This window comes from Erythrolamprus reginae, chromosome Z (genome assembly GCF_031021105.1).
Source record: "Erythrolamprus reginae isolate rEryReg1 chromosome Z, rEryReg1.hap1, whole genome shotgun sequence".
In the NCBI taxonomy this organism is placed as follows: domain Eukaryota; kingdom Metazoa; phylum Chordata; class Lepidosauria; order Squamata; family Dipsadidae; genus Erythrolamprus; species Erythrolamprus reginae.
Window position 1 is genome coordinate 77,827,034 of NC_091963.1, and position 25,534 is coordinate 77,852,567.

At 41.7% G+C, this 25,534-nt stretch overlaps 1 protein-coding gene across 5 annotated transcripts in view; it reads left to right on the top strand.

Annotated features, from left to right (window-relative positions):
- FYCO1 (FYVE and coiled-coil domain autophagy adaptor 1) overlaps positions 1-25,534 on the top strand; it is a 248,555-nt gene that overhangs the window by 115,514 nt on the left and 107,507 nt on the right. For all 5 annotated transcript variants that reach the window (XM_070727677.1, XM_070727682.1, XM_070727678.1 and 2 more), the window contains exon 12: positions 19,332-19,481. In XM_070727677.1, coding sequence (XP_070583778.1) covers positions 19,332-19,481 — 150 coding nt within the window. The remainder of the gene's footprint in view (positions 1-19,331; positions 19,482-25,534) is intronic.

A 25,534-nucleotide genomic window follows, 5' to 3' on the forward strand; every position in this document is an offset into this window, starting at 1 on the left:
TGGCGGGAGGCGCAACCGTGGTAGACACAAGCAGTGGGAGAAGGAAAGGGAGCCGCAGCAGCCACTGCCCGCCGCGGATGGGCCGGTGCCGAGCCTCCCAGTTGCGGCCTCCCTGCACCCCCCAATGGGCTGGCAGGGGGATGAACAAGAACAAGAAAAACCTATGCCAGGCTCTGCACTTTCCTTGCCGCTCCCCATGTCCAATGTCTGGCTCTTTTGTGCGGCCTTGGAAAAGGCTGCACGGGGGGTTGCACCTTAGAAGGAACATTGACCGGGAGTGCTGGCGACAAGGAGCCCTTCACTGCTTAAGAGTTTATCTTTTGTTAACTTTTCTCCTCCTAATTGGTTATTTGATCACTTATTAAAAGTAACAGATGTGCGTGGATTGTTTTGGTAGTTTGAAATAGAGTGTCAGCTTGTTTCCTGCCAATTCCTGGAGGAAACAGGTGGCATTTAGTGAAGAAGGACAATTATTCTTTATACCTTTACATTTCTTCACCTCTGCTCTTCCACCCAACAGCCGGGGTGGTGCAACAGGTAGGTGCTGCACTGCAGGCCACTGAAGCTGACTGTAGATCTGCAGGTCAGCAGTTCAAATCTCATCACCGGCTCAAGGTTGACTCAGCCTTCCATCCTACTGAGGTGGGTAAAATGAGGACCCAGATTGTGGGGGCAATATGCTGGCTCTGTTAAAAAGTGTGATCGTTAACATGTTGTAAGCCACCCTGAGTCTAAGGAGAAGGGTGGCATAAAAATTGAATAAATAAATAAATAAACAAATTATTCTCTTATTCCTTGCATCTTCACATTTATCCCTTCCACATCTGTTCTTCCACCTCTATTCCACTCCTAATTCTCTTATTTCTTACACCTTTAGATTTATCGCTTCAACCTCCTCTCTTCCAACCTCTTCCCTTCCTTCTCCTAACCAGCATAGCACCTCCTCCGAAGCAGCATCTTGCCCAAAGCTCCCAAACCTCTGCATCCATTGGATGGCTGTGAATTGTACCAGCCAAATGCCCGATGTAAACTGTACTTCAATGAATAGGCTTCAGTGAATAGGCAAAGAGACTGGGATGGAGGGGTCGTGACTAGTGTTGTGCGAACCAAACTTGCATAGTTCGGGTCCATGCCGAACTTTGCAGTTTCGGCATACCGAACCCAAACCCGCACTTTTTCAGAAGTCCGAACACCGTGGTGGGCGGGAGGGCTCTGACTCAGCGAAGCTGGCTGAGGAACTCTGGGAGTTGAAGTCCACAAAGTCTTAAAAGTTGCCAAGGATGGACTAAATAAATAAGGAAGTTAAGGCCATGACACAGCCTTGCTCGTCCTGCAACCCAAAGCAATACTGATTGGCTGCCGAGCAGGAAACAAAACCCAAGTCTACACCAATCGCCTGTTGCGCCCATTGACCAGGGCAGCCTTACCTCACCCCGGTGCTCTTTGGAAAGGGGAGGGGGGTGGGTTCTGTGTTGACATAGGCCCTGTCCTCCTGTCTTCTGCCAAAGCAGCCTCCGGCCGCCTGTCACACAAAACCTTTGGGCGGCACAGGCCCGGAAGCCGTGTGCGTGCTGATCTCCTTTTATTTCTTACAGAAAAGGCTCAGACGCCACAGACGCGCCTCCTTCTTTAATCTCTTTCGCCACCACGCACACAATCATGTCAGTTTCCCACATGAAAAAGCAGAAGATGGAGTCGGCGCTGGAGCAGCTCAAGCAACACACCACCATGGTGGCCGATAACTGTGGTGGCTGACTCAGAGCCCTCCCCACCTCCCTCTCCCACCCACCGCCCGCTTGAAGCCCACTGGGCCAGAGGGATTGGGGTTCGGGTTTGCCGAGGTTCGCCCAACACTAGTCGTGACCAGTGAAGGGCTAACAAAATTTTTACTGCCACACTGTGGCCGTGCCTTATGCAGGATGCCCTGCATTTTCTTTCAACATCTTTCAGTGCAAATTGGGTGCTCTGGGGTGGAGCTCCATTTTCGCTACCCCACTGCATTCCTCCCATCTGGGCAGCAGCTCACCCCTAGTCGTGACCCATGTAACAGGGCTAAAGAATGTTGGAGGGCTAGCCAAGGAGAAAAGCTTCTGGATAATAATGCAGAGGCAAAACCCTGACGGAGAAATAGGCATGGTCAATGGTATGAGCTGAAAAGTCCTAAACCACATAGGGAATCCATTTTTGTTGTCCAGCCAATCATTTCCACATTACATACATATAATACAATGGGTGGGGAAAGCATTTAGTCAGACACCAATTTTGCAAGTTCTCCCACTTAAAAAGGTGATAGAGGCCTGTAATTGACATCATAGGTGTTCTGGTTTCTGGTAGAAATTTAGCAATTACAAATAACTCTTATTAAATGCATCATTTCATGAATAAAGAAACTCCATTTATTTCTCTGCTCTCCTGTAATTCAAACACATTCCATACAGGCACTCGGTCCTTATCTCTCTTAGCTGCATTCCTCACATTCCTCCTCCTGCTCCACTTAACAAGATTTATTTTCCTAACAGCGTGACTTTAAAAAACAACAGAACTGACTGTTAACAACACAGAATACTTTTGCTTACTTTAACGCGGCAAAACACACATCCATTTTCCCTTCGGCAACATTGAAACTCCACCCTTCTTCTCCACTGACCCCCTGATGTGCCAAATACCTCACTACTGTATTTAACCCATTCCTCTCCTTAATATCTTCTTCCAGACCTCTGTTCTCTATGCTTTGGGGCCCTTCTGAATTTAGGATTAACCCAGTGAGCGTCTGATTCTCCCTCGCTAGATCCTGAACTCATAGCCTCATCCTGGCCTCCCACCTGTTCTACCTGTAACCCCGGGCCCCCGACTAATTCATAAACACTATCTGAATCCGAGTCCTCAATATCTTCCTCATCCTCCAACTGATCAAGAGTATGTACAACAATAGGTAGACCTCAACTATGACAGACAACATGAGAAAACACATCCAGAAAATCATATTGTCTGATTTCAATATGTAACACAAATTTTGTTCCCAGCTTTTAAATGTTATATTCCAATTGCTTATGTCTAAAACAAATTAAAAATTGCTTACATTCATCATAAACTTCACTTTTGTGATCACGGCAATGAAAATTATGCATTTTTACTATAGAAACAAATGATTTTACATCTTCTCATTTGTACAGTCAGACTAAGAACACTATATGCATTGCAAATTTACACAGATTACCAAAAACTGTTCAGAAGTGTGCGGTTTTCCAAAATTTGCGACTATACTGCAAATCAGTTTCACGAATCAATCTCCAAATATAGTCGCCCATCATGCTTTCATTTCCTCTGATCTGTGACTTGGACGCTTTCATCTAATAAGTTCCATTGCTTGAGCCTTGATGTCAGAAGCTCAGCATTGGACTTGGTGAGGCCAAGGTCTCTGATCAGATCGTTGAGGTCTTTTTGGTTAGGGTAGTATGGCTTCCGCTCCTCATCTGCATATGGAGAGAAAGCGTGATCTTCAACGTCTTCCTTGGTGTCTGACCTGCTGCTTTCTTTTGAAGATGGTGTAACTCTGTCTGGAGGTGTTCAGGGTAGTGTGGTACTGGGCCAATAGATGAAGGAATGTCAGGATACATTACAGGTGGTACATTTTTGCCAGTGCAATGTTTGGAAGGGTCCACCATGCAGAAGTAGCAATTTGTTGAGTGATCAGTCGGTTCACACCAAATTCTTGGGATAGCAAAATTCATGTCTCTCTTCTCCCCCTGTACCAACCTATAAGCAAACAAAATAAAATTTTGATTGAGAATTTGATTTAGGCCTATTTCACACTAATGACTAGTGATATTTACAATATTAACACAGTTAATCTGCTATTTAAGAGAGTAGCATTTAACCACTTACCTTCAAGAGTTTTCTTGCAGTGCTCATATGTGAAATGAGGAGCTCATGGTTTGTTTTGGTCACCAACAGGCATGTCGAAGTATGCTTTGTAGGCCTCACATATCTTAGCAGATGCTTCCACAAAGTACTTTTTCGCTCGTCTTTATAAACTGGCCACATACATAGCAAAATGTGTCTGCTGGATGTAAGCAACCTCTTGATGCCATCTAAATTGACTAAGTTGCTGTGCACTGTAAGGAAAAAGGATGTCTCTCCAAACTTGATAAAAATGGTCTTTATTCCATGCAGTATTAAAGTACAAGAGTGTACTGAGGATTCAGCAGAGCAAGATTGATCACCCGGTACCAGAGTAACACACAATATATACATTTACATTCCTAAGCTCCTCCTGTAATGGGTGTGGGGTGAAGTGTGAATACTGTCGTTATCAGAATCTGAATAGATATTGAATTCACACCTGTCTGTCTAGGTCAATTCCCCTTTGTCTGTGATGGCCATTGCCCACTTACTATGCAATCTCAATCATTTAGATCCTGTCTCTCAGGAAGGGCTATAGTGGCCTTATATAACTGTTGTTATACAGCTTCCTACAATTCTGTACAGTCCCAGAAAGTTCTAGATAATTCTGGACAGTTCTAGAAACTTCTTGATAGTTCTCACAATTCCAAAAGCTTGTTAAGTATCTTGAAATATTGCCAATATCCTTAAAATAGATCAATTTCAAAATATCACTGTGCTGACCACAAAAGCAAAGTTTACAGGGAATAACTTTTTTCTATTCATTTAAGGTACAAACAATAAGGAAAACACACTTAACAACTGGGAACAAATATTTTTTTTGAAAATTGTTACATGGTGTTTTTAACGAATCTCTGCAAATTATGGTGCAAAATAAGTATTTGATCACCTACAAACAAGCAGGATTTCTGGCTCTCACAGACCTGTAACTTCTTTAAGAGGTTCCTCTGTCCTCCAGTCATTACCTGCAGTAATGGTACCTGTTTGAATTTGTTATCAGTGTATAAAAGACACCTATCCAGAACCTCAAACCATCACACTCCAAACTCCACTATGGTGAAGACCAAAGAGCTGTCAAAGGACCCCAGAAACAAAATTGTAGCCCTGCACCAGGCTGGGAAGACTGAATCTGCAATAGGCAAGCAGCTTGGTGTGAAGAAATCAACTCTGGGAGCAATAATTAGAAAATGGAAGACATACAAAACCACTCATAATCTCCCTTGAACTTGGACTACACACAGGATCTCATCCCGTAGGGTCAAAATGATTACAAGAACGGTGAACAAAAATCCCAGACCCACTGAATGACCTGCAGAGAGCTGGGTCCAATGTAACAAAGACTACCATCAGTAACACACTACGCCGCCAGAGACTCAAGATTCTGCACTGCCAGACGTGTCCCCCTGCTTAAGCCAGTACATGTTCGGGCCCATCTGAAGTTTGCTAGAGAGCATTTGGATGATCCAGAAGAGTATTGGGTGAATGTCATATGGTCAGATGAAACCAAAGTAGAATTGTTTGGTAGAAACACAACTTGTCGTGTTTGGAGGAGAAAGAATGCTGAGTTGCATCCAAAGAACACCATACCTACTGTGAAGCATGGAGGTGGCAACATCATGTTTTGTGGTAGTTTCTCTGCAAAGGGATCAGGATGACTGATCCGTGTACATGAAAGAATAAATGGGGCCATGTATTATTAGATTTTGAGTGCAAACCACCTTCCATCAGCAAGGGCACTGAAGATGAAACGTGGCTGGATCTTTCAGCATGACAATGATCCCAAATACACCGCCAGGGCAACAAGGGAGTGGCTTTGTAAGAAGCATTTTAAGGTCCTGGAGTGGCCTAGCCAGTCTCCAGATCTCAAGCTTATAGAAAACCTTTGGAGGGAGTTGAAAGTCCGTGTTGCCCAGTGACAGCCCCAAAACATCACTGCTCTTGAGGAGATCTGCATAGAGGAATGGGCCAACATGCCAGCAACAGTGTGTACCAACCTTATGAGGACTTACAGAAAATGTTTGACCTCTGTCATTGCCAACAAAGGATATATAAAAAAGTATTCTGCCGCACGAATCCCAGCGACCAGTTAGGTCCCACAGAGTTGGCCTTCTCCGGGTCCCGTCAACTAAACAATGTTGTTTGGCGGGACCCAGGGGAAGAGCCTTCTCTGTGGCGGCCCCGACCCTTTGGAACCAACTCCCCCCAGATATCAGAGTTGCCCCCACCCTCCTAGCCTTTCGTAAGCTCCTTAAAACCCACCTCTGTCGTCAGGCATGGGGGAATTGACATGTTCCTTCCCCCTAGGCTTATAAAATTTATGCATGGTACGCTAGTGTGTATGATTGGTTTTAATTTGTGGTGTTTTTTAAATTAATTTAAATATTGGATTTGTCTTACATTGTATTGCTATTGCTGTGAGCCGCCCCCAGTCTGTGGAGAGGGGCGGCATACAAATCTGATTAAACTTAAACTTAAACTATTGAGATGAACTTTTGTTATTGACCAAATACTTATTTTCCACCATAATTTGGAAATAAATTCGTTAAAAATCAGGCAATGTGATTTTCTGGATGTGTTTTCTCATGTTGTCTCTCATGGTTGAGATCTACCTATGATGTCAATTACAGGCCTCTCTCTTCTTTTTAAGTGGGAGAACTTGCAAAATTGGTGCCTGACTAAATACTTTTCCCCCCACTGTATATACCGTATATACTCGAGTATAAGCCGACCCGAGTATAAGCCGAGGCACCAGTTTTTGCCACAAAAATTGGGAAAACTTATTGACCCGAGTATAAGCTGAGGTTAGAAAATGCAGTGGCTACTGGTAACTTATAAAAATGGAAACCAATAAAATTACATTAATTGAGACATCAGTAGATTAAATGTTTTAGAATATTTATTTTAAAGAAAACCAGTAAACTAGCTCTGTAAATTTAAAAGAGGGTAAACAAAAGCAATCTGGTAATAACAATAAATTTAAAAGTTAAAAAACTAGCTCAATCAGCAACCAAGCTAAAACCTATTTCTAAACCTAACCCAAGGGTCTTTAAACTTGACAGTTTTAAGACAGGTAGACTTCAACTCCCAGAATTCCTGCACCAGCCATACTACTTCACGAGTGGGAGTTGAAGTCCACAAGCCTTAAGGTTTGAAGACACTTGCATTTCTAATCCTAACCCAGGGCTCTTTAAACTTGACAGTTTTAAGACTAGTGGACTTCAACTCCCAGAATTCCTGCACCAGCCATACTACTTCAGGAGTGGGAGTTGAAGTCCACAAGCCTTAAGGTTTGAAGACACTTGCATTTCTAATCCCAACCCAGGGCTCTTTAAACTTGACAGTTTTAAGACTAGTGGACTTCAACTCCTAGAATTCCTGCACCAGCCATGCTACTTCAGGAGTAGGAGTTGAAGTCCACAAGCCTTAATCTTTCCAGGTTTGAAGACTCTTGCATTTCTAATCCTAACCCATGGCTCTTTAAACTTGAGTTTTTAGAAGCCTGGAGAGAGCTCATGCCGTCTGTCCCCCCCCCCCCTTTAGCTTGCTTGCTGGCTCGCTGGCTGGATCTCCCACCCCTGATCCTCCCTCCTCCTCATCTCCCTTTACTGCTCCATGTGATGTGCGGGGAAGCAGATTTGCTAAAGAGATCCACTTGAGACGGCAGCAGGGGGAGGGGGAGGAAAGGAAAGAGCTGTTCTCCTCCTTCCTTTGCTGCCGTACCAAGTGGATCTCTTTAACAAATCTGCTTCTCTCTCCGGTTGGGGGCTTCTAAAGCCTGGAGAGAGTTCATGCCGTCCCGTCCCCCCACTTTAGCTTGCTGGCTCTCTCCTCCTCCGTCTCCCTTTATTGCCCCATGTGTTGTTAGGGAAGCAGATTTGCTAAGGAGATCCACTTGGGACGGCAGCAGGGAATGGAGGAGGAGGAGGAGGAGATCCAGAGTAGCCTGCAGCCGCAGAGGAAAAGGAGGAAGAGGAAAGAAAGAAGAACCCTCGCCTCTTTCCTTTCCTCCTCCTCCTTTTCCTCCACGACCGGAAAAGAGGAGAAGGGGAAGCAGCCGACAGCATAATTATTTATTTAAGTATCGGTATTTTAAAAATAAATTTAAAATCCTTGTAGCGGCAGGAGAGAGAGAGAGAGAGAAACAAGCCTTTTCCTCGGAGGAGCAGTTGGCTGGCATCTTTGCTTGAGCCGGGGAGAGGAGGCAACCGCCCCACCCTCCCCACAGCCGCTTCACTCGGAGAGCCCTTTGCCCTTAGAACTGGAGCTTCTGCCTTCTCGCAAGTGCCTCCTCTCCCCAGCTCAAGCAATGGCGCCAGCCAACCGCTCGAACGGCGCGCAAGAGGGGGAAAATGGGAAGCCAGTGAGGTGGGGGGGTGAGAAGACAGAAGCAGGAATCCACCCCTCCACCTCACCGGCTTCCCATCGCGTTTTTCCCTTCTCGCACGCCGTCGGAGCTGTGGGAGGGGTGGGGCAGGTGCCTCCTCTTCCCAGCTCAAGTAAAGGCACCAGCCAACCATAGCCCCAAGAGCTCCGGCATCATTGGAGCCGCGGAGGGTGTAAAAGTGTGACCTCCACAGCCCAGTCCCTGCGTCCAGCCCTACCAAAGGCGCCCCCGAAGCTGCCTCAGCAGGCACCTGCCATAGCTCCCTCACCCGTCCAAGCCAGCAATGCCTGCCGGGCTCCCGCGGGGCGCCCTCTTGTGGTGATTCGGCGCCCTCTTGTGGTGACCCGAGTATAAGCCAAGGTCGGGTTTTTCAGCCATTTTTGGGGCAGAAAAACTCAGCTTATACTCAAGTATATATGGTACTCCAAATCATACTAAGCATTATCTCAAACTCAAAATATGCAGTATTAATACAATTAATATGCATGATATCAATGACACTTCTGAGACTAGAAAATATTATTGGACAAATTGCATATTTTCCATTTTATTGATATATTGATGGGAATTCATATTTAAACCTTTGCACTGACCAGTCTGATTGCATCACAGGTTCAACACAGAAAAAGATTGTGCTGTGGTCAGATACACATCTCAGCCCAGATAGATTCTGGCTCACTTGTTTTTTTGTTTTAAAAAAAATATTTTTATTGATTTTTATAATATAAAAAAACACACACACCATATAACAAATGCTCAGTGATTGTGCCCACCACCAGACAAACATTCGTACCCCACCACCAATCGGGGGTGTTTCTTGTATAAATCATTTTAACCCAAGAGCAAAATATTTGTTTACATATTATAAAGTGATTCCAACTTGTTTCTTATAGCTTGGTCTCGGATCCTACTCGCCATATATCGTCTTACCTTGTCCCATCGCCCCATCAGTTGTAGCAAATCAGTCAAATTCATCCTTTTGTCCATAATTTCAAATTGAATGTGGTCCACCATGTACCTGTACCAATTTTACATTGTCCATTTTATCGCGTCCTTCCAACCCAATACTATTACCGCCTGCGCGCTTTCTATCGCTGCTTGTTTTATTTCTCTGAATTCTCCCATCTCATTACTTTTAACTAATACTGCCATCTCCTTAGTAATTATCCATCTTATATTTAATATGGTATCCTTCTGCACCGGCTGGAGGGGTTGGGAGTGGGAGGCACTGTTCTTCAGAGGTTCTCCTCCTACCTCTCCGGTCAGTCACAGTTGGTGTTAGTGGGGGGTCAGAGGTCAACCTCTAGGTTGCTCCCTTGTGGGGTACCTCAGGGGTCGGTCCTCTCCCCCCTACTATTTAATATCTACATGAAACCGCTGGGTGAAATCATCCAAGGGCATGGGGTGAGGTATCATCAGTATGCAGATGATACCCAGCTCTACATCTCCATCCCTTGTCCAGTCAGCGAAGCAGTGAAAGTGCAGTGCGGTGCCTGGAGGCTGTTGGGGTCTGGATGGGTGTCAACAGACTCAAACTCAACCCTAATAAGATGGAGTGGCTGTGGGTTTTGCCTCCCAAAGACAATCCCATCTGTCCGTCCATTACCCTGGGGGGGGGGAATCACTAACCCCCCCCAGAGAGGGTCCACAACTTGGGCGTCCTCCTCGATCCACATCTCACATTAGAGAAACATCTTTCAGTTGTGGCGAGGGGGGGCGTTTGCCCAGGTTCGCCTGGTGCACCCATTTGGACCGGGAGTCACTGCTTACAGTCACTCATGCCCTCATTACCTCAAGGCTCGATTACTGTAATGCTCTCTACATGGGGCTACCTTTGAAAAGTGTTCGGAAACTTCAGATCATGCAGAATGCAGCTGCGAGAGCTATCATGGGCTTTCCTAAATATGCCCATGTTACACCAACACTCCGCAGTCTGCATTGGTTGCCGATCGATTTCTGGTCACAATTCAAAGTGTTGGTTATGACCTATAAAGCCCTTCATGACATCGGACCAGAATATCTCCGGGACCGCCTTCTGCCGCACGAATCCCAGCGACCAGTTAGGTCTCACAGAATTGGCCTTCTCCGGGTCCTGTCGACTAAACAATGTTGTTTGGCGGGACCCAGGGGAAGAGCCTTCTTTGTGGCGGCCCCGAGCCTCTGGAACCAACTCCCCCCAGATATCAGAGTTGCCCCCATCCTCCTTGCCTTTCTTAAGTTCCTTAAAACCCACTTCTGTAGTCAGGCATGGGGGAATTGAGATTTCCCCTTCCCCCTAGGCTTAAAAAATTTATGCATGGTATGTCTGTATGTATGATTGGTTTCTTAAATTAGGGTTTTTAAAATAACTTAAATATTAGATTTGTTTATATTGTCTTATTATTGTTGTTAGCCGCCCCAAGTCTACGGAGACGGGCAGCATACAAGTCTAATAAATAAATAAATAAATAACATAAAATAAAATAAAATAAAATAAAATATCCTATTAATATCCTCTTGCACGTTTTGCCAAAAATTCTGCACTACCGGGTATTCCCAGAGCATATGCATAAACACTCCTTTATCTTGGCAGCCATGCCAACAAATACCTTTAACATTCTGCTGAAAGTATGCAAGTTGAACAGGTGTGTAATACCACTTATGTAATATTTTCCTTCTCATTTCCCCAACTCTTGTATTCTAAGTTTTCCTTATATTCTCTACTGTATTTTTCACCTCTGGCACCTCTACTTGTATCTCATTTTGCCACAATTTAGTCAATCCTTGGATCACATCCCCGTCTGACTGCACTAACATCTTATATATATTGCTTGTTTGCGCCTTTGTACCCTCACTTTTTTCTCTTATTATTTTCTCTAACTCTATCTCCTTCCTAAATAGTGCTTCTTTAATCTCCCTTTCATTCAGATATTTACATATTGCATTTGTTTGTAGCCATCTTCCCTTATCCAACCACCATTCTATACGATTTCTACTTGGCTTCCCATCCTTCTCATAACTGTTCTATCTTAGTTATCCCTCTTCCCTTCAATTCTCCTATAACCCTATTTAAATTTGTTTAATTATCTCTATTTATTACATAAAGTGATGACAGTTTCGATTTATATAATCCTATTTTCCCCTGCTGTTTTTTCCAAATTTCCATAGTCCCTTTCATGGGACCTATTAATTTATCTAAGTCGCTCCTATTCCTATTTATAAAAATTAATTCTCTATTCTTCATCCCGTTTATCTGTTTTTCCAGTTTCACCCATTTATTTTCAAATAATTGCAGCTCCATTAACCTTTCCATTTGAAAAGCTTCCCTATGCAGCTCCAAACAAGGAATTCCCCATCCACTCTCTTTTTCATTCTCTATTAACCACTTTTTCCTTATTCTTGGTCTCTTATCTTCTTCAATCCAAAAATTAAATTTTTTATCCCACTCTCTAAACTTGGATGCTGATAGCCCCCTTGACAGTACCTGAAATTGGTACATCATTTGAGGAACTATCATCATTTTCAAGGCTCTTATTTTAGAGATTCTCCTTAGCTTTTTTTCTTTCCAGCTTCTCATCTGTTTCAGCATTTTCCTCCATATTAATCTATAATTCACCTTCTCGATTTTCGCTGGGTTTCTCAATAACCAAATTCCTAGATATTTAATTTTCTTTAGTCCTAACTTCAACCCTGATTCTTTCCTAATTTCTATCTGCTCTCTCGGACCTGTATTTAAACACATAATCTCTGATTTTTCCATATTGACCGACAATCCTGATTCCTGTTTAAACTCTTGTAAAATATTTCTTATACCTTTGATCATCTCCATCGGGGTCTGGGTCAATATAATTACATCATCTGCAAATAAATTTAGTTTCATTTCTAATTCCCCTATTTTATATCCTGCCCAAGTGTTATCTTGTCTTATCTTATTAGCTAATGTCTCTATTGCTATTACAAATAACATTGGAGATAAAGGACATCCCTACTTGGTGCCATTTTATATTTTAATTCTCTGCGTTCTTTGTCCATTCACCCTTATATACACTTCATTCCCTTTATAAATCTCTTTTATAATTTCACAAAATTTGTCTCCCATATTTAATTCCTTACATAGTTTGTATAAATAGCTATGGTTAACTTTATCAAAAGCTTTATAAACATCTAATTTCAAAATTCCCAATTTTCTTTTAGTAACGGTAGCATGGTGCATCACATTTATTACATTTCTAATTGGTTCCCTTATTTTCCTTCCCTTCAAAAATCCATATTGATCCTCTTCAATTATTTTTGGTAAAATATTTTCGAGTCTATTTGCTAATATCTTCATAAATATTTTATAATCTTGATTTGTCAAGCTGATAGGAGGTAGGACACAGGCTCTCTTAAATCTCGATCAATCTTCGGAATAGTAACAATCTCTGAAAGCTTCCGTGTCTGTGGGATATCATGAGTTAACAATATATTATTAAACAGTTTCCCCAAATGCAGCAACAATACATTCATATAAGTTTTATAAAATTCCCCTGTAAACCCATCCGGGCCCAGTGCTTTGGCTTGTTTTAACCCTTTATTTACTCTAGCAATTTCATCTTGTGTAATTTCTGCATTCAATATTTGTTTGTCTTCTTCGCTTACTATTTTCCCAACATTGAGGACTCCTATATTAACCTGCTCCTCTTTATACAAATCCTCATAATATTTTCTCATTATCTTCTCTAACCGCTCTTTACCATATCTAACCTCTCTACTAGGGTCTCTCTGCTAATATACATGATTTTTCTTTCCTCTTCTTCAAATATCTTGCCATTTGTTGCGTTGATTTTGTCCCCCAGCTCAATGTTTTTTGTCACATCATCATTCTCAACTTATTCCATTGGATCTCATCGTACACCATCAATTGTTTCCTTTTCAGATTCAATAAACTATTCCAATCCCTTCTCTTAGTTAATCTTAGCTGCTCTTGTGTCAAGTCTATTTCCCTTACCTTCATTTCCTTTCCTCTACCTCACCTATTTCTAATATCTGCTTCCGCACATATACATTGTCCCCTCATATAGGCCTTACATGCATCCCACACAATTGATTGTTTAATATCACCCACATCATTAATTCTAAAATATTCACATAACTCTGTCTGTAATTTATCTTTATCTTGTTCACTAGCAATTACAACTGCATTATATCTCCAAATTCTTTGATTGCATTCCTGACCTATTTTCAGTTTTGCCAATAGTGGGGCATGATCTGACAACCAAATACTTTTAATATCTACTTTTTTAACTTGTATATTGCCCACCCTGTTCATTAATATATAGTCAATGCAACTAAATGTATGATATCTTGCTGAATAATATGTACCTCTACTTGGAATATCTGCATGGAGACCCACCATATTAAGTCTATTTAAATGTAACATCCTACTATTTCTGATCCCATTTGTTAATTGCATATTAAAATCTCCTGCCAAAAACATTGTGCCCTCCATAAAGTTATCCAACTTCCTCTTTGTATTTATTATAAATTGTTTTGTTTTTGTATTTGGGCATAAATTGCTGCCAATGTCAACTTCTTTTGATTAATTTTCCCTTTAACAAACAACCACCTCCCTTCTCTACCTTTCTGAACTCCAACCTCTTCAAATAAAACCCTCTGATGAATAAGAATCGCTGTACCTCTACAATGTCTCTTTGCCTCTCCTGGTTTCTACATGGGACGGCCCAATGGACATGTAAAATATCATCAGAACCAACCTGGGTACCCTGCGCAGTCATCCAACCAAGGATTGCTTCGTTTAGTTTCAAGCCTGAAGCAAAATCTGGTCTAAAACCACGCAGACGTAAATTTCTTCTCCTTTGGCGATCTTCCAAATTAGCAATTCTGTAGTTCAATTGTTTAAAAATCTCCTCCTAACCTTTAGCTTGTTTTTCTAAATTCTGAATTTTTTCGGCTGCCACATGAGCTCGTTTCTTAACTGTTTTAATGTCTAAGGAAAGATTTCCCAATACCGATTCCACTGTCAAAAATCTTTGTTGAAAGCCTGTAACAATTTGTAACAGCTGGTCTAGTTTTGTTTCAATTTTGCCAAGGCTAGGTTCACCCCCTTCCACCATTTTATTGAAATTTATTGCACTCACTTCGTGATAGCGAAAGAAGTTCCGTCTTCCCTTGAAACTGCAAATCTTAGATTCTCTTTGAACTTCTGTGAATGCTCTACGCCTCTGCTTTTCTTCAAGAAGGATTTATGGTGTTTTGAGGGAGAATTTCCCCCTTATGTAGTAAATCACATCAGAACTCGAGATGAGAGCATCTAGAAAAAGCTGTGACACATGCGCAATCCGGGTTTTCTACTGACAAGAAGAAATTAATATACCGTATATACTCGAGTATAAGCCGAGTTTTTCAGCCCCAAAAATGGGCTGAAAAACCCGACCTCGGCTTATACTCGGGTCACCACAAGAGGGCGCCGAATCACCACAAGAGGGCGCCCCGCGGGAACCCGGCAGACATTTCTGGCTTGGGCGGGGGAGGGAGCTATTGCAGGTGCCTGCTGAGGCAGCTTCGGGGTGCCTTTGGGAAGGCTAGACGCAGGGACTGGGCTGTGGAGGTCACACTTTTACATCCTCTGCAGCTCCAACGATGCTGGAGCTCTTGGGGCTGTGGTTGGCTGGTGCCTTTACTTGAGCCGGGAAGAGGAGGCACCTGCCCCACCCCTCCCACAGCTCCAACGGCATGCAAGAAGGGAAAAATGCAATGGGAAGCCAGTGAGGGGGGTGGTGGATTCGTGCTTCTGTCTTCTCACCCCCCCCCCACCTCACCGGCTTCCCATTTTCCCCCTCTTGCGCGCCGTTCGAGTGGTTGGCTGGCGCCTTTGCTTGAGCCGGGGAGAGGAGGCACTTGCGAGAAGACAGAAGCTCCAGATTTGCTAAGGAGATCCACTTGGGAGGGCAGCAGGGAATGGAGGAGGAGGAGATCCAGAGTAGCCTGCAGCCGCAGAGGAAAAGGAGGAAAAGGAAAGAAAGAAGAACCCTCGCCGACAGCATAATTATTTATTTAAGTACCGGTATTTTTAAAATAAATTTAAACTCCTTGTAGCGGCAGGAGAGCGCGAGAGAGAGAAACAAGCCTTTTCCTCGGAGGAGGAGGAGGAGTTGGCTGGCATCTTTGCTTGAGCCGGGGAGAGGAGGCAACGGCCTAGAGAAGCAGCTGTGGGGAGGGTGGGGCCGTTGCCTCCTCTCCCCAGCTCAAGCAAAGATGCCAGCCAACTGCTCCTCCGAGGAAAAGGCTCGTTTCTCTCTCTCTCGCTCTCCTGCCGCTACAAGGAGTTTAAATTTATTTTAAAAATACCGGTACTTAAATAAATAATTATGCTGTCGGCGAGGGTTCTTCTTTCTTTCCTCTTCCTCCTTTTCCTCTGCGGCTGCAGGCTACTCTGGATCTCCTCCTCCTCCTCCAGCATTCCCTGCTGCCCTCCCTTAGCAAATCTGCTTCCCGGAACAACACATGGGGCAATAAAGGGAAATGGGGGAGGAGAGAGCCAGCAAGCTAAAGTGGGGGTGGGGGAAACGGCATGAACTCTCTCCAGGCTTTAGAAGCCCCCAACCGGAGAGAGAAGCAGATTTGTTAAAGGGATCCACTTGGTACGGCAGCTGGGGAAGGAGGAGGAGAACAGCTCGTTCCTTTCCTCCTCCTCCCCCTGCTGTCGTCCCAAGTGGATCTCTTTAGCAAATCTGCTTCCCTGCACAACACATGGAGCAGTAAAGGGAGACGAGGAGGAGGGAGGATCAGGGGTGGAAGATCCAGCCAACGAGCCAGCCAGCAAGCTAAAGGGGGGGGGGAGGGGAACAGCATGAGCTCTCTCCAGGCTTCTAAAAACTCAATTTTAAAGAGCCCTGGGTTAGGGTTAGAAATGCAAGAGTCTTCAAACCTGGAAAGATTAAGGCTTGTGGACTTCAACTCCTACTCCTGAAGTAGCATGGCTGGTGCAGGAATTCTGGGAGTTGAAGTCCACTAGTCTTAAAACTGTCAAGTTTAAAGAGCCCTGGGTTAGGGTTAGAAATGCAAGAGTCTTCAAACCTGGAAAGATTAAGGCTTGTGGACTTCAACTCCTACTCCTGAAGTAGCATGGCTGGTGCAGGAATTCTGGGAGTTGAAGTCCACTAGTCTTAAAACTGTCAAGTTTAAAGAGCCCTGGGTTAGGTTTAGAAATAGGTTTTAGCTTGGTTGCTGATTGAGCTACTTTTTTTACTTTTTAATTTATTGTTATTACCAGATTGCTTTTGTTTACCCTCTTTTAAATTTACAGAGCTAGTTTACTGGTTTTCTTTAAAATAAATATTCTAAAACATTTAATGTAATTTTATTGGTTTCCATTTTTATAAGTTACCAGTAGCCACTGCATTTTCTAACCTCGGCTTATACTCGGGTCAATAAGTTTTCCCAGTTTTTGTGGCAAAAACTGGTGCCTCGGCTTATACTCGCGTCGGATTATACTCGAGTATATACGGTAGTCTAATCTACAAATACATTCTGTTTTAAATCTAAAATGGAACAATTTATTTACAGACTGAAAAGTATTCAGTATCTTTTTCTTATGCATGTGTAATTGACTGGAAGCAATATAACTATAGCATCACACTCTGCAGTGTTGACTAATTTTTTCATTGCATGTTTGACTATTTGTTAAATCCTGTGGTTTGTGGGTAATAGTTTGACATTTAACATTGCAGAGAAAAAAGTGCTTCTTCTCTAATAATGTTTATTTAACATTAGACCCAAATGCTTTCTGTCCATATGCTTATAACAATTTACCTTCCTTGGATGTTTGGTAGCCTTGTTATTTGGTTCTTTTTCATAAGTTTATTCTTTATTAGACTATGTTCTTCTACATGAAATTTAAATACATTAAACGGTTAAATAAGGTTCAGAAGGGAAGTGTTTTTAATAGGAAAGTGAACACAAGAACAAGGGGTCACAATCTGAGATTAGTTGGGAGAAAGATCAGAAACAATGTGAGAAAATATTATTTTATTGAAAGAGTAGTAGATGCTTGGAACAAACTTTCAGCAGACGTGGTTGGCAAAACCACAGTAACTGAATTTAAACATGCCTGGGATAAACATATATCTAATCTAAGATAAAATACAGGAAATAGTATAAGGGCAGACTAGATGGACCATGAGGTCTTTTTCTGCTGTCAATCTTGTATGTTTTTATATGGGAACCTTGAGTTCCTAATCACCTTGAGTTCCTAATCACCTAAGAAATAAACTGGAGTTTGTTCTTGGCTGATGATTATAATATGTTGAAAGAGACTCAACATGTGGGTCCCAGATCACACATAATGTTTATCACAGAATTAGTTTATTATTTGTCTCTGTCAGTGAAGGGCTACCAAAATTTTTACTATCACACTGTGGGCGTGGCTTATGCAGGACGCCCTGCATTTTCTTTCAACATCTTTCAGTGCAAATTGAGTGCTCTGGGGTGAGCTCCATTTTCACTACCCCACTGCATTATTATTATTATTATTTATTAGATTTGTATGCCGCCCCTCTCCGGAGACTCAGAGCAGCTCACAACAACAAAACAGGACAAATCCAATGGTTAAAACAATTTAAAACCCTTAATATAAAAAACAATCATACATCTCATACAAACCATACGTAAAGCGGAAATGGCCCAGGGGAATCAATTTCCCCATACCTGGCGACAGAGGTGGGTTTTAAGGAGTTTGCAAAAAGCAAGGAGGGTGGGGGCAATCTTAATCTCTGGGGGGAGTTGATTCCAGAGGGTCGGGGCCACCACAGAGAAGGCTCTTCCCCTGGGTCCCACCAGATGACATTGTTTTGTCAACAGGATTCGGAGAAGGTCAACTCTGTGGGACCTAACTGGTCGCTAGGATTCGTGCGGCAGAATGCGGTCCTGGATATATTCTGGTCTGATGCCATGAAGGGCTTTATAGGTCATAACCTATAAAGCGTTCCCCCCTGTCTGGGCAGTAGCCCACCACTGGTTTCTATGCTTTTCAATTATTTTCCGTTACGCCCCACCCAGGAAGAAGTAAGCATTTTATGTGCCCCAACTCTCCGCCGGGATGATTGTTTGCAATATTTGGCATGTTTTCGCTGAAAAAACTCAAACGGCTTATCAGTGTGATTGGAGTGTAATGTGTTTAAGTGATGCCTTAATTTATTTGACTTCATGCTGTGCTCTACAAACATTTTTAGACCCAGTAAACATATTGGTCTTTCCTTGTCTCCCTCCGTAGTCACAGAGAAACCAAGTGCTACATACACTTCATCATATCACCTCCTCTTAGCTTTCGGGAGAGTAACATTTGTCTCATTATTTCAGTCTCTCTCCTCCTTTCTTTTCATCCCTGTTAAATATTTTCCCATGGTGTCTCTTAAAGGTTTGTTATCTGTACTTCATATCTCCTGCTCTGTGCTGTGTGCTATTGTTCAGTGCAACCCCCCCCCCCCAAAAAAAAACCCCCCACCAAAAAAGCACATTTCCCCGGGGTCACAAACCCTCCTGGCATCACTCTGTGCCCCCCAGGGGGCCCCACCCCACTATTTGAGAAGCTCTGTGCTAAGGGAAGAAACAAAGAAGCATGAATGAAAAATGGGTGCCATTGAGTTTCCTTATTCCCTAATGAGCCAAGAATTCTGGTTTTGATTGATATGTGTGAGTAAGTGAGTGTGTGTGTGTGTGTGTCTATGTATCTACTTTATTCTTACATTTCTCATGCGCTAAAAAGTAGTCTCACTCAAGTCAAGCTGAACTTTTGATGAATTCATGGATTGCCCATAAAATTGCTTTGGTGGTAATATGGAAATAGTTTCCCCGGTTTTTTTTTTAATTTTCCAAGCAGGCAATTATATAAAAAACCCTTTTTCTATATTATGGGGAATAAAAAAAGTCAAAGTAGTCTTTCAGGACTCCAAATTTATCAGAAAATTCTTAATAAAGAAAGTGAATTTCTTCTATAGGGGAGCAGATTTAAGATTTTAAAACACAAATTATCAAATGACAAATTATTCTTCATACATGCCTTTGAAAGAGACAAAGATGTTCTTTGGAAGAAATCAGATGCCCTGGAATTCCAGCAGAAGCTCACAGCAGAACAAAGATGGCTTGGTGATGCGGAAGTCACCAGTTGCTTAGAATGTCAAAAAGAATTTGGTTGGATGAATCGCCGACATCATTGCAGGTTAGTATTTGAGGGGATTTAACAAATATGAGCAGTAATGATTAGCCTGATATTTAACAATCGGCACAATTTTATATTATTTTTATATATAATATTATACACAAATTTAGGTTTGTCCTCAGTTTCATCCAAAATACTATTCAAATAGTGTTAGAGTTTGCAACAATCCAACTAGCACAAAAGCATGATTCATATATAAAAGAAGCTTCTATATATACATGCATACAATTCCCATGCAGCAGAAACCAGAACTCAGAATTCAGAAGCACAGAATCTATATAATCACAGAAGCAATAGAATCACAGAAGCACTCATATATATACAGATCAGTCAAGCTAAGCTACACCCAGGCTCTGAGCTGTCTGACATGGCTCTCAATCACCAAATAGTTCCCATTGGCTGACTTGTTATGACTATCCCAGCTCATAATTTCTTACACACTAACAAATAGTAATACTATTGCAAAGATATTTAGAGTTTCAGTTCCAGGGATAGTAAGACAAAGTATGCTATTAAATCAGATGTTCATGTTTTCTTTATGTTTCATCAGATGAGCTTTATTCCCAATATATATACAGTATGGCTAAAAATAACTTATATACAGTGGTACCTCTACTTAAGAATGCCTCTACTTAAGAACTTTTCTAGATAAGAACCAAGTGTTCAAGATTTTTTTGCCTGTACTTAAGAACCATTTTCCACTTAAAAACCCGAGCCCGGAAAAATTTCCCAGGAAATTTGAGAGCGGCACAAAGGCCGGCCAGTTTCCTGGCATTCTCCCTTTAATTACGGCCATTTGGGCTGCCAGAGGAGCCTTTTGGTGGCACTTACGGAGGCTTTGGCAGTCCAGAGCAAATAAAAGCATTTTACTTTCTCTGGGCGCTTGGACAGGGAATAAACCTCTGCCAATGCCCAGAGAAAAGAAACGCTCCCTTCATGCTGGGCAGCCGAGGAGTCACCTCAGCGAAGGAAAGGCGCCGACTACAAAGCGAGAGGAGAGGGGAGCCCTTCAGCATGGGAAGGAAGAGGCAGCAGTTAGCAGCAGCAGACAGTGTATGGGAGGCAGCCTCCTGCCGGGTGTATTGGAGGTGCGTGCCCCTACTCGCTGCCTCAGAGTCCCTCTCTTTTTTTTTTAAGCTTTAAAGTTTTGGATTTTTTTATTCCCCTCATCTCACGTTCTTCCTTCAGCAGCGACTCTCCTCCTCCTCTTCTTCCTCTTCCTCCTCCCAGCCAAATTCTGAGCTTTTATTTCTTTCCTAATGGGTTTGCATGCTTTATTTGCTTTTAATAAAGTTTCTGCTTAATAACCTGGTCACAGAATGAATTAAGTTCTTAAGTAGAGGTACTTAAGAGGTACTGTCTAAACTGCCCAACAGTATGTGATAGGATAATGCAATTATGATCTTCACAGTGAATATTCAAGAAAAAGGAATGATTTGAGGAATAGCAGAAAATCTCATTTTCTATTCTAAAAGTGTGTATCTAGCATTATCTAGTACTTTAATCATTATAAAGGCTGACCATGTTAAAATGAAATGAACTAATGGTCTGATTTAGTGTGATAAAACTTCAACTGATTCATCTCATTTTAATTTCTGCCAATATTCTAGTAAAGTCATAATACAGAAGAGGTAGGTTTGAAGGCAATCATCTATGCAAATCATAGCAATTATGATGGATTTTGACAATCCTAGTAGAATTACATACACTGGCATTTTGTAGTGATTGGGTGATTTATTTTTTTTAAAGACAAAACTGCAATAATAGCAGCATAGTCAAATTCTGATCTTTTATATGTGCATCAATGACATGTTGCCTACAAATGGCAGGGGCTTCAGTTATGCTGCCATCTTACCTGTATCCTTTTTTAAAACCCTTCACTTAATCTGCTATGGATGTCAGTGTCATTGAATACAGAGTTCATTGAAGGACTCTGTATTCTCTGTGGATTGATTTTAGGGTAAGATTGTAAGTTGTCTGAAGTGCTGAATTAATTGCACTTGCATGTGAAACACTCACAAGGTTTTAGTGATTCAGACCAAAAGAAATTGTTACTATTATTTTATTAAGCTATTACTAAGATATGTTTCATCAAATACAAGAAGTCTGTAGGAATAGTATTTGTATACTCCAGAATCTTCAGTAATGTTGCTTTACTTTAAATTCAGTATTTGATCATACAGTAAGTACTCAACTTGCAACCATTCATTTATTCATATGAGCCGAGGTGGCGCAGTGGGTAGAGTACAGTTCTGCAGGCCACTAAAGCTGACTGCTAGATCTGCAGATCAGTGGTTCAAATCTCATAACAAATCTCAGTGTTCCATCCTTCCGAGGCGGGTAAAATGAGGACCCAGATTGCGAAGGCAATATGCTGGCTCTATTAAAAAGTGCTATTGCTAACATGTTGTAAGCCGCCCTGAGTCTAAGGAGAAGGATGGCATAAAAATCAATCAAACAAATAAATAAATAAATATTGACAGTTTGAAGTTGCAATAGTAAATGAAGATAAGGGAAATAGACTTGATACAAGAGCAGCTAAGATTAACTAAGAGTAGGGATTGGAATAGTTTATTGAAATTGAAAAGGAAACAATTGATGGTGTATGATGAGATGCAATGGAACAAGATGAGAATGACAAATGGCAAGACAGTTGAAGAGGAGGAAAGAAAAATCATGTATATTAGCACTGAGAGACCCTAGTGGAGAGGTTAGATATGGTAAAGAGCAGCTAGAGAAGATAATGAGAAAATATGAGGATTTGTATAAAGAGGAGCAGGTTAATATAGGAGTCCTCAATGTTGGGACAATAGTAAGTGAAGAGGAAAAATAAATATTGAATGCAGAAATTACACAAGATGAAATTGCTAGAGTAAATAATGTTCTTCGGGTAATGTGCACAAATGCTCGAAGCTTGAGCAACAAGCTCTGTGAATTAATGGCCATAATATCTAGAGATAATTTGGACCTGGTTGCCATAACTGAGACATGGTTTAAGGATTCTAATGAATGGGAAATATCCATACCAGGATATACACTGTATAGGAAGGATAGAATAGAGAGAAGGGGAGGTGGAGTAGCCATTTATATTAAAGAAAGTCTAAAAACAACACTAATTCAAAATACGTGTCAAGATCTAGAGACTCTCTGGATTTGCATGCAAAATAAAGAAGGTTCTGTCATTAGAATTGGGGTGATCTATAGGCCTCCAGGGCAATCCGAGGAATATGACAACAAGATGGTGGATGAAATTACCCAAATGGCAGTAAAGGGAGATATTGTGGTTATGGGTGATTTCAACATGCCTGATGTTGACTGGAATATCCCCAGTGCCCTTACATGCAAAAGTAAGAATATAGTAGAGGCCTTTACAGGAGCAGCTCTGGCACAGCTGGTTAAGACACCAACTAGAGGGGAGAATATTCTAGATTTAGTTTTTACGAATGGGAATTGGGTTTCAGATGTCAAGGTGGGAGAAAATTTAGGTTGCAGTGACCATCTATGTTTGTGGTTTGATGTAAAAACTCATTGTGAGCAATCCTATAATGCAACCAAAGTATTGGATTTCAGAAAAACAAATTTTAATGCAATGGGAGAATATTTAGATAATGAATTAAAGGGGAGGGATAAAATGGCAGGAGCGAGCATCCAGTGGACTGTATTAAAAAAGGCAATCTTAAAAGCCACTGGACTGTATGTAAGACAAATAACTAAAGGTAAAAGGAAGAAGAAACCGCTATGGTTTAGCAATGATGTAAGGGCTATAGTCAATGAAAAAAAGGCTGCCTATAGGAGGTATAAAGAGTCTGGAAGTATAGCTGATAGGGAGGTATATAAAATGAGACAGAAGGAGGCGAAACAGATCATATATGCTGCTAAAGCCTCAAAAGAGGAAGAAATTGCCAAATCTGTAAAGAAGGGGGATAAAACCTTCTTCAGATATATTAATGATAAGAAGAAGAAAAACTGCGGCATCACGAAGCTTAGTACCGGGAATAATACATGCATTAATGGGAATAAGGAGATCGCTGACCATTTCAATAGCTACTTCTGTTCAGTTTTCTCAAAAGACACCTTACAAAATAATACTATAGAGGGATATAGCATTGCTTCCAGCTGTACGGATTCAGCTCCAGTGATCTTAGAAGCCGATGTCTTAGAAGAACTTGAACGATTAAAGATAAATAAGGCAATGGGTCCAGATGGCATCCACCCCAGAGTTCTTAAAGAACTCAGATCTGTCATTGCTACTCCCCTGACTGATTTGTTTAACCAATCCTTGTTAACAGGAGAAGTTCCTGAGGATTGGAGAATGGCCAGTGTTGTGCCTATTCACAAGAAGGGCAGTAGAGAAGAAGCTGGTAACTACAGGCCAGTTAGCTTGACATCAGTTGTAGTTAAAATGATGGAGACTCTACTCAAAAAGAGGATAAATCAGCACCTAAAAAACAATAACTTATTAGACCCAAATCAGCATGGCTTTACTGAAGGCAAATCATGTCAGACTAATCTCATTGATTTCTTTGACTATGTCACAAAGGTGTTGGATGAAGGTGGTGCCGTGGATATTGCCTACCTGGACTTCAGCAAAGCCTTTGATACGGTTCCACATAAAGAGCTGATAGATAAATTAGTGAAGATTGGACTTAATCCCTGGATAGTTCAATGGATTTGCAGCTGGCTGAAGCGTAGACATCAGAGAGTTATTGTTAATGGCGAGTATTCTGAGCAGAGTCAGGTTACAAGCGGTGTGCCACAAGGATCTGTTCTGGGTCCTATTCTTTTTAATATATTTGTGAGTGACATAGGGGAAGGTTTGGTAGGGAAAGTTTGCCTATTTGCCGATGACTCTAAAGTGTGCAATAGGGTTGATATTCCTGGAGGCGTCTGTAATATGGTAAATGATTTAGCTTTACTAGATAAATGGTCTAAGCAATGGAAACTGCAGTTTAATGTTTCCAAATGTAAAATAATGCACTTGGGGAAAAGGAATCCTCAATCTGAGTATTGTATTGGCAGTTCAGTGTTGGCAAATACTTCAAAAGAAAAGGATTTAGGGGTAGTGATTTCTGACAGTCTCAAAATGGGTGAACAGTGCAGTCAGGCGGTAGGGAAAGCAAGTAGGATGCTTGGCTGCATAGCTAGAGGTATAACAAGCAGGAAGAGGGAGATTATGATCCCACTATATAGAATGCTGGTGAGACCACATTTGGAATACTGTGTTCAGTTCTGGAGACCTCACCTACAAAAAGATATTGACAAAATTGAACAGGTCCAAAGACGGGCTACAAGAATGGTGGAAGGTCTTAAGCATAAAACGTATCAGGAAAGACTTAATGAACTCAATCTGTATAGTCTGGAGGAAAGAAGGAAAAGGGGGGACATGATCGAAACATTTAAATATATTAAAGGGTTAAATAAGGTCCAGGAGGGAAGTGTTTTTAATAGGAAAGTGAACACAAGAACAAGGGGACACAATCTGAAGTTAGTTGGGGGAAAGATCAAAAGCAACATGAGAAAATATTATTTTACTGAAAGAGTAGTAGATCCTTGGAACAAACTTCCAGCAGATGTGGTAGATAAATCCACAGTAACTGAATTTAAACATGCCTGGGATAAACATATATCCATCCTAAGATAAAATACAGAAAATAGTATAAGGGCAGACTAGATGGACCATGAGGTCTTTTTCTGCCGTCAGACTTCTATGTTTCTATGTTTCTAAATAAAGGGTTAAAACAAGCCAAAGCACTGGGCCCGGATGGGTTTACAGGGGAATTTTATAAAACTTATATGAATGTATTGTTGCTGCATTTGGGGAAACTGTTTAATTATATATTGTTAACTCATGATATCCAGCAGACATGGAAGCTTTCAGAGATTGTTACTATCCCGAAGATGGATCGATATCTAAGAGAGCCTGGGTTCTACCGTCCTATCAGCTTGGCAAATCAAGATTATAAAATATTTATGAAGATATTGGCAAATAGACTTGAAAATACTTTACAAAAATAATTGAAGAGGATCAATATGGATTTGTGAAGGGAACAAAA